Genomic DNA, 9,731 nt, shown 5'->3' with positions numbered 1-9,731 from the left:
CACACCCACGTCAACAGCGACGCAAGGTCACTGAGCTTTTCTGAAATGACACTACAGAGAAAATCCTTGTGGTTTTTCCTGACTCAAACTTCTGTTTTGGGCATTTGTTAGAAAAGTTTGCTGATAAGGCAGGAAAGTAACCGTTAGATTTTTAACTGATGGCCATAAAAATGGCCATTGCTTGACCAGGCGATCCCTTCAGGCCACGGGGGAGGCTCCCGGAGCGAGGTGTCCTGTGCCTCCCTCCCACGCCTTCAGCATTTATTGGAAATATATCTTCAGAGAGGGACTCAACAGCTTTTTTGATGCTTTTATTGATAAGTTGAGTACAACCTTAGATTTAGTTGTCAAATATTCCTTTACACATTTCAGAGAGAAATATTCTTCCGCAAAGATTCTATTTCTACTTTTTTGATACATTCACATTTGGTTACAGCATTCATGCTCAAACACGTTCATTTGTAGTGGTTTGTGATTCATATTCATTTACAGACGCTGTTTTTTCTTTAACTTGTTTCAGTGTCCTCCTCTGGGAGAAAAAATAAAAGAGACCACCACCAGGAAAGGAGCAGAGACCTAGAAACTTCTATGGTGCCCGAACCCATGAGAGCAACCCTTGTTCGGGCTTCACACATCCAACACACCATGCAAGCTTGGGAGGAAGCAAAAACGACAGTATCGCTAAACCCCAAAACTATAGTGGATATAAAATACTGGGTGCTCCACATGACAGAGGGAGACATTGGATTTGTCACGTTGGGTCACTGTAAGAAGCTGCTACTTACTGGGATTGTCAGTACTGTGCAGTCGGGCCCTGAGTGGGTTTTGGACTGATCACTGATACTGGGACACGTGGGCTCACGCCTACTGACCCTCCTTTTTCTCACACTCACAGATAATGGCTCTCCAGGACCTCTCTGTGATCTTAAGGGCTTCCTGACAGGAGTCTGGCAGCTTTGGGGTCACGTTGGGGAGGCTGGATTTTCTGACAGAGCGAAGCCAAATGAGGCTGTTAATGCCACTGTGGCTGCCACACCCCATCTTGTCCCAGGTCTAGCCTTCTGAGAGAAGAGGGAGATCAGGCAGGACTGCCCCTGGATGGATGGTTAGGGAAAGAGGGACGGAGGTCCTTGGGAAATATTCTGAGGTCATTCCCTCTCTCTCCCTAGCAAGGATTTCTGGTGCTATGTCTACAAAGAGAAGCCTTGCTACTGATTTGATCATTTCCAGGTGCCCTACATCCAAAGAGGACCCCATGGGCTAGTGAAACTCATTATGCTGTGGTCACGATTGTCCCTGAGAAGACAGACAGTGAGAACAAACGACGGTGGTTATACGTTTTCATCTGTAGGGTGTGCTGTAGGAAACGAGGTTTGTTGCGTTTAGTGAAACACATCTCTTTTTGATGTGTTGTGGATGCCTCAAAAAAAAAAAGACGAAAACTTGGCGAAGGCTCCATTTCGATCCATGTCAACGTGAGGAAAACTTCTGGTGTCACTGTACTGTCCTAGAGAAAAGGGCTCTCCCTGGAGTAACCCACTGGGTAGGCAGAGCCCCTGGGGTGTGCAGATGGGGCGGGGGGGGGGGGCGGAGCAGGTGCAGAGAGAGCTTAAACTCCTGTGGTGCAGAATCAGGTTTGGCCTCATTTCCATAGCCCCGGAAATGCTCCTCCTTTAAAGATCCTGCTTTAATACTCTGCACTTTTGTTACCATTGAGAACCATTATAAAGCCATTTATAAAAATGTCTCCCCTCTGGGCCCCTTATCCATTAAATTTACAGCGAAGCCAAAGGTACTAGCTTGTTCTCCAAGCCGCAAAATGAATGTCTGAGGTCGAATTATAGACTTTGTAATTATTTTCAGAAAAAACAAGTTCTTTCTAAAGTCGCAAATAATGAAATAGAATGAAAGTACATGGAGTTTTGATTTCTCTCCTGGAATTTAATCATTCAACATTCAAATCAGCTTTCGTAATTTCTCACTAGTTGACAAGCCGATTAGTTGATGTTCCATCAATGTTATATATATAGTAGAATTCTTGGGGATAAAGGCACAGTCTTGACTATTTATTGCCTGTGGTTCTTCGGTAACAGATGCTCCCTGAAACCTTAAATGAGAACATTGCTCTTAAAGTTGTGAGTACAGTGCTCAGAATCCGTCGTGGTCAGTCTTACAGAGAACTCACCCAGTCGTTGCTGAAGGAAAAATGCGAGAAATGAAAAACACCTGAGGAATCTCCATGTACGTGTCTAGCCTGACTCGAAATGACGCGGGAATGGCCATCCACACAAAAAAGCCGAACCACACTTTTCACTTTCACACTTCTCGCTCTTTTTCACGGGTACAAAGCAAGAGATGCGAGGAGCTTCTCCTCTGACTTTGTTTTTGTAGTTTTGGAAGGACCTTGAGGGCTGCGTGTGCGTGTGCGTGTGAGATAGAGAGAGAGGGAGAGAGAGAGGGAGCGAGCATTTGGAGACAGAAGACCAGGGCATGGCGGGACTCGCGCGCCTTTCCGAGCCGGCCGGCAGGGGGCGCGCGCAGGGCTGCAGCTACACGTCGAACCAGTGGTCCCCCATGCAGGCGCGGTTCCACTCGCAGCTGCAGGCCCAGCACCACTCCAGACGGCACTGGGGCTGCGGGCACTTCATGTGCATGCATCCTCCTGTGGGCAAAGGACACAGGTGAACGCCTGGATGACACCACTTCCCGCACCGGCACCCCGGTCTAGAAATGCCTCTTGGCTCACCTGGGTGGCTCAGTTGGTTAAGCGTCCCACTCTTGGTTTCGGCTCAGGGCATGATCTCGCGGTTGGTGGGTTCGAGCCCCACATCGGCGCTGTCTGCGCACAGCCTGCTTGGGATTCTCTCTCCCCCCCTCTCTGCCCCTCCCCTGCTCACTCTCTCTCTCAAAAATAAATAAACTTACAATTTTTAAAAATGTTTATTTATTTTGAGAGAGAGAGAGAGAGAGCGAGCACGAGCAGGGGAGAGGCAGAGAGAGAGAGGGAGTCACTGAATCCAAAGCAGGCTCCAGGCTCCGAGCTGACGGTGGGGCTGGACCTCACCAACCCCGAGATCATGACCTGAGCTGAAGTCTGCCACTTAACCGACTGAGCCACTCAGCCGCCCTGTAAATAAATAAACTTAAAAAAAAAAAAAAAAAAAAAAAAAAGGAAAAGAAAAAAGAAAAGGGTTTCTAAGGGAATGTCTCAAGCAATCCAAGGGCAGAACGTGGACTGAGGCAAACCCGTCGGAAAGCTCCCTGGAAGCTGTGCAGTTAATGACCTTCATCAAGAAAGGAGTGAAGACTAGGGGCGCCTGGGTGGCTCAGTGGGTTAAGGGTTCCTACTTCGGCTCAGGTCATGATCACACAGTCCGTGGGGTCGAGCCCCGCGTCCAGCTCTGTGCTGACAGCTCAGAGCCTGGAGCCTGCTTCGGATTCTGTGTCTCCCTCTCTCTCTGCCCCGCCCCCCCCCCCCAAATAAAAATTAAAAAAAAAAAAAAGGAGTGAGGGTGAAACATGCCATCCTCATCTAGGACTAATTTTATTTATAAATCTGACTTTATTTACTTCTCCTGAAATGGGACTTAGAGACAAATGCCTTGTGTTTCACAAACGGGGTCAATTCCTTACTGAAATATATATCAAGGTTGATGTTTTAAATAGACGTTAATATACTTAGCAACTTAATATGGAATACATAATATAACTTGGCTTGAAACAGGAGTTGGGACAGCAGTATTGAAAGTATCTCATAGGGAATGCAGCCCTTAATGCGATTCAAACTTTTATTTAGGGTGAGCAGACAGGGAGAAGTGGGGGCGCTGCATGCACTACCTCGTTCACTCCTCAAAAGCACTTTGTGAGAGAGCAGTGTTACCCTGTTCTAGAATTTTCTTAAGGCCAAGGACTTTTAAACGGCAAAGTCTGAGATTTCACCAGGATCTGTTGTTCTTTCACGGAACAGGGCCTTCGCCGCATGAGATGAAAGGTCCCTTATTCGGGGATTCACTTTGGGATTCCGCCCCTTCCCACACTTGTTAAATTCATTTCTTATTTGCTTCTGGGGCTCAGACATCGAGTCTGCGGTGGAGTGCAGAGGGAGTTACTCGTGTGAAGTTACATGTAGAGAATGGCTTCTGATCGAATTTCCTAGATAATTCAGGCAAAAGCAGTTCTTTGCTTGAACTCGATATAACATTGGATGTGCACTATTACTCAATTTTACCAATTATCTTGTTAAGTCATTTTTTTTCTTGCCAAATTTTCTAGGTAATTGCTTCAGTACCGTCTCATTTTTATTATTAGAAACCTGGCATAAGAACTTCCACCGATTTAAAATATTTATGAGTATGTAACTGAAGGAATTTGTTTTAGGATAATTTAAGGGCATTTAAAATCCCACACTTTTCCAACTTCCTTTTGGTTTGTTTTAGAGATCATTTAGGGGTGGGAGGGAGGGGAGGGTGGGTGATGGGTATTGAGGAGGGCACCTTTTGGGATGAGCACTGGGTGTTGTATGGAAACCAGTTTGACAATAAATTTCATATATTGAAAAAAAATTTAAAAAAATTATAAATATGCAGAAAATCAGGGGAAAAACTCACCTATGTTACTTTCATCTTAATATTTCTCATTTAGGATTACACATTGGCAGGACTGTGTAATTTTCCACACATATTTAATGACTGTACATTTATGATATAAATAATATAATGTTTTCCTACTATACCAACTTTTCACGGGTATGGAATACTAACATTACAAATGAGATTTCGTTACAGAAACTAGAAACATAATGGCTCTGTAGAATAAGAAGAAAGGAAATAGGAAGAAAGAATATTCATGTTATTAACTTTCTTTTCCACCTTGGTGCTTAATATATGCAAGGCAGTATGCTAGATCTCATAATATGGAGAAGAATCAGGGACTCTAATTCTAAAAACTCTGCCAACTTCTTTTTTTTGTATTTATTTATTTTTATTATTTTTAAAAATCATTTTGTAATGTCTATTTTTTTATTTTTTAAAATATATTTATTGTCAAATTGGTTTCCATACAACACCCAGTGCTCATCCCAACAAGTGCCCTCCTCCCTGCCCATCACCCACTTTCCCCTCTCCCCCAACTCCATCTTCCCTTAGTTCTCTGTATTTAAGAGTCTCATGGTTTGCCTCCCTCCCTCTCTGTTTGTAACTATTTTTTCCCCTTCCCCTCCCCCACGGTCTTCTGTTAAGTTTCTCAAGATCCACATATGAATGAAAACATATGGTATCTGTCTTTCTCTGCCTGACTTATTTCACTTAGCATAATACCCTCCAGTTCCATCCATGTTGCTGCAAATGGCAGGATTTCATTCTTTCTCATTGCCAGGTAATATTCCATTGTATATATAAACCACACCTTTATCCATTTATCAGTTGATGGACAGTTAGGCTCTTTCCATAATTTGGCTACTGTTGAAAGTGCTGCTATAAACACTGGGGTACAGGTGCCCCTATGCATCAGCACTCCTGTGTCCCTTTGGTAGATTCCTAGCAGTGCGATTGCTGGGTCATAGCTTCTCTTTAAAAGTGTATTTATTTCTTTTGAGAGACAGAGAGCACAAGCATACCAGAGTGGGGCAGGGGTAGAGAGAGAGGGAGAGGGAGAGGGAGAATCTGAAACAGGTTCTGAGCTATCAGCCTAGAGCCTGACTTGGGGCTCCATCTGACAAATGGTGAGATCATGACCTGAGCTGAAACCAGGAGTTGGACACCTAACCAACTGAGCCACCCAGGTGCCCCAAAGCTTTGCCAACTTAAAAGTAAATGTGAGCAAGAAGCTGACAACTTCACGTGACTTTGAGGGCATTTGAATGAAGAAAACATGGCTTCCCTCATAGAGAATTCTATCCACCGACTGATGCTCAAACCATGAAAAGCCCAGCCTATGCCCCGTCAGCCCCATGGCTAGGGCCAGCCACTCTTTCATTAGGTTTAATGACAGAGGAGAAGTTCTTGAACATCCTGGCACTTTCTGATCAGAGAATGGGACCGGAATCTCATCTGTTTGAGGCAGAAATGAAGGAAGCCACTTTCCGAGGTGGAAGGCTGTGGGAGGAAGTGCAGGCTTAGCCTATGTTTAAGATGGAAACGAGCCTCATCTGCATTGCGGCTTTGCTGCACGAAGAACTACTTTCTGGGATTCAGATGACCATGAAATAGATCATGAATTTACGTTGAGGACGAGATCATGAAACGAGCCTTTCTGGCCCATAGAGCTCACATGTATCTCTGCTGCATGCTTGAAATCAGTGGAGACTATCATTAATAAGTTTAAAGTCTCAACTTTTCTGTTCATAGGTTAAAAATCTATAGGTGAAAAATCAGTGCTTTCCATCTATACTAAGTCACGCTATTTCAAAGAAATGGTGGACTGGGAAGCCTTTTTTAAAATAATTTTTAGGGGCGCCTGGGTGGCTCAGTCGGTTAAGCATCCGACTTGGGCTCAGGTCATGATCTTGCGGTCCGTGGGTTTGAGCCCCGCGTCGGGCTCTGTGCTGACAGCTCAGAGCCTGGAGCCTGTTTCAGATTCTGTGTCTCCCTCTCTCTGACCCTCCCCTGTTCATGCTCTCTCTCTGTCTCAAAAACAAATAAATGTTAAAAAAATAAAAATAAAATAAATAAATAATTTTTACTTTATTTTTGAAAGAGAGAGAGAGAGAGGCAGAGACAGAGGGGGGCAGAGGATCCAAAGCAGGCTTCGTGCTGATGGCAGTGAGCCCCACGCGGGGCTTGAACTCAGAAACCGTGAGATCACGACCTGAGCGGAAGCCGGATGCTTAACCCACTGAGCCCCCAGGCGCCCCTCCGGGAAGACAACTCTTAGCCCTCAGGCTTTTGCGCTCTGCTAGCTTGCTCTCTCTCTCATATTTTATATAAAATATCTGTTCATGTATTTACTAGCTACTTGTTAATTTAACAGATATCTGTCAGGACTCTTCTGGGCCTGGGGGACAGACAGACAAGGCTCCTGACCTTTGGTGATAACAGAACGGTGTCTCGCTACTGAACTTGCATCGTGAAGTGAGCGTTGGTGAAGGGTCTCTGCGTCTCCTCTGACCTCAGGTTGTCTACACTGCATCACCGCTGCAGCGGTGAGGACCGGAAGAGGTCTTGCCCCTGGTTCCGCTGACGTCCTCTGTGCGCACCGGAGTGTCAACCCAGGGCACAACCCAGCGCACGGAGGAGAACAGCGGCTCACGGCGCACGCGGATCTATTTGTTGCCAGGAGACCACTGACTCCGTCGGGGACCTGGCCTGAACTGAGCCCGTTCCTGCCGCTCTGGGATGTGCTCGCACTCTCCCCTTTGCAAGAATAAAGACCTCCTAAAGGGCATGACCGAGGAAAGAGAGGCGGGGGGCGCACCTCCAGACTGCCGGGCTTCACGCCACGGCGAGCCAGCCGTTAGAGGCCTGCCGGGCAGGTGCCGCTCATGCTTAGTGGGGAGAGCGTGGGAAAAGTGTACCTGGTGCTTCGTTTTACTTCTCATCGGGCAGGGCTGCCGCCCCTACCTCACCCACGCAGAGGTGTCTGACACTTAGGACGGGCTCCGGGGGCCGTGATGGCTTTAAGCTGGCCGGCACATCCAGGACTGACGGCGGCAGGTACCCCACTGGCTGCTGCGGGGTGTCAGACTGACCGTGAACGGGGCGGCCCAAAGTACAACTCTGAATATAGACTGAATGCCGCAGAGCAGGGGCGGGTTGTGCAACGATGGCCGGCAGGCAACAGGACCGCCACGCGATCGTGGGAGCAGGGCACACTCAGGAGGAGAATAACACCGCAGCTGCAAGTGTAGACAGCATCGCGGAGCTGAGCGGGCCTCCCTCCGTGTCCTACAGCGTATGACAGGGGTCACTTGTCCATTAGGACGGGATCAGGAAGGGCGGTCCTTCCGTCTGCCAGCTCTCCCCAGTGTCCCCGTGGGCACGGTGGCCTCCAGCATTTATGAGGAGGCACGGGTGTGACTGGGTGTGTAAGGAAGGAAGAGCAGCCCCTTTTGGGAGTTGATGCCTTGGGTTTGGACCATCGTCAGGGAGAGAACCGTTCCAGTGTGGCCCCTGTGATTCTAAGCCTGTTGACTCACGCAAACCAGGGCACAACTGTGGGCTCCTAAAAGACCGCCTGCGGTTAATGTCAGCTAATCCAGCGGCATCCCCAAAGTTTCAGTTCACGTTCTCAAAATTTAGAGAGTAGTTGGTAGAAGGCCAAAGGAATACCTCTATTGAGAAACAGATTCATGCGAAGGATACTCTACTAAAGGGGGCAAGTGTCGTAGTAACGTCGAGGACTAAATGTCCCACAGCAGGGATGGGGACATCAGAGCCCAGAGTGTGTGCTGCCATTGAAAGGTACACAAGTGGGCGTGAGGAGGAAAAAAAAGAATATCATGGCCAAAAGAAGTGAGAACCTGTCCATTAAACAAAATTAAACAGATTTCTTTTACAGAAGGAAGTCTGGATTGCCAATGTATATTGTGAGCGGGGATAATAAGAATAGCTTCCTTATGCGAGTCCTGTGAGGGCTAAATGATGTGATAATTGTAAGGAACCTAGAACAAGCATAGAACAAATGCTCAATACAAGTTAATTGTTTGTGTTGTTGGTATTATCCAAGAGGGGGCTCTAGTAGGAATGACCTGGCAAATGTATTTGGCATGGTGACATTCCCCCTTTCCCCACTGAGTGTCTCTAGACACCAGAATACTATGGGGGATACAGTGAGAAATACTGGACTAGGAAATATATATATATATATATATATATATATTAAAAAATATATATATATAGTAAAACCTTGGTTTGCAAGCATAATTCATTCCGAAACATACTTTTAATTCAAAGCACTTGTGTATCAAAGTGAATTTTAAGAACCATTGGCTCAGTTGTGATCATGTGACATTCGGCATCACGTACGACTCGTATTGCAAAAGATATCTCTCATCTATCAAGCTAAACTTTATTAGAAATATTTGCTCATCTTGTGGAACACTAGCAGAACAAGTTACTCACAGTCCAAGGTTATATATATATACATATATATATATATATATATATATATATAGTAGACAACTTACCAGATACAAAGTGCCTAATATTATTAATAATAAATAATAATAAAGGTAATTAGGGTTTATGGAGTGCTTTCTCTATGCCAGGTACTTGGCCGAGTATCTGCCCTGCATGACATCTCATGCTTCTACTATTGGGGGACAGCTTCTATTTTCATCTCTATTTGACAGAGGTGGACCATGGGCTTAGGCAGTTAAGAGACTTGATGTGGGACAGCGGAGAGATTTGCACTCTGGCCAACGGTTCCAAATTCCCTGAGTGCTGAACTATTATTCAGTTACACATCCTCCTAGAATTCCTGACTGTTATAACCACGCAGCTCATGTTCTCCAAGAAGCTCACCAAATCCTCACTTTTTCCGTAGCCCAGACTCACCATTTTTTTCAACTGGCACATGGCAACGGGGACAGGGCTTGGTGGTTTTCTTGATTGTTTCTTTAGAGGCCTCTTCCCACCGAGCTTGTTCCGCGGCCTTCTCATCAACTCTGTAGGCCTGCGAATAAAGACAAAAAGAGTTGAAATTCGGATCTTTATGTCAGGGTTGAGGTTCCTTGAAACACCGATATGGGAACTTCTTTGAGACAGAAGTGTCTTCAGGCAGCACAAACACAAAGT

At 46.0% G+C, this 9,731-nt stretch overlaps 1 protein-coding gene across 2 annotated transcripts in view; it reads right to left on the bottom strand.

The window, feature by feature from the left end:
* Positions 1–2,326: 2,326 nt before the first annotated feature.
* Positions 2,327–9,731, bottom strand: part of PRKN (parkin RBR E3 ubiquitin protein ligase) — a 1,330,206-nt gene continuing 1,322,801 nt past the window's right edge. For both annotated transcript variants that reach the window (XM_015083244.3, XM_053223338.1), the window contains exons 11-12: positions 9,492–9,609; positions 2,327–2,662 (exon numbers count right to left, since the gene is read on the bottom strand). In XM_015083244.3, the coding sequence (XP_014938730.3) occupies positions 2,550–2,662; positions 9,492–9,609 (231 nt within the window). In that variant the 3' untranslated portion in view covers positions 2,327–2,549. The remainder of the gene's footprint in view (positions 2,663–9,491; positions 9,610–9,731) is intronic.

The sequence above is a fragment of the Acinonyx jubatus genome, chromosome B2, assembly GCF_027475565.1.
Source record: "Acinonyx jubatus isolate Ajub_Pintada_27869175 chromosome B2, VMU_Ajub_asm_v1.0, whole genome shotgun sequence".
NCBI classification, from domain to species: domain Eukaryota; kingdom Metazoa; phylum Chordata; class Mammalia; order Carnivora; family Felidae; genus Acinonyx; species Acinonyx jubatus.
Note: the sequence above shows the minus strand (reverse complement) of the source record. Positions and strands in the feature narration are given on the sequence as shown.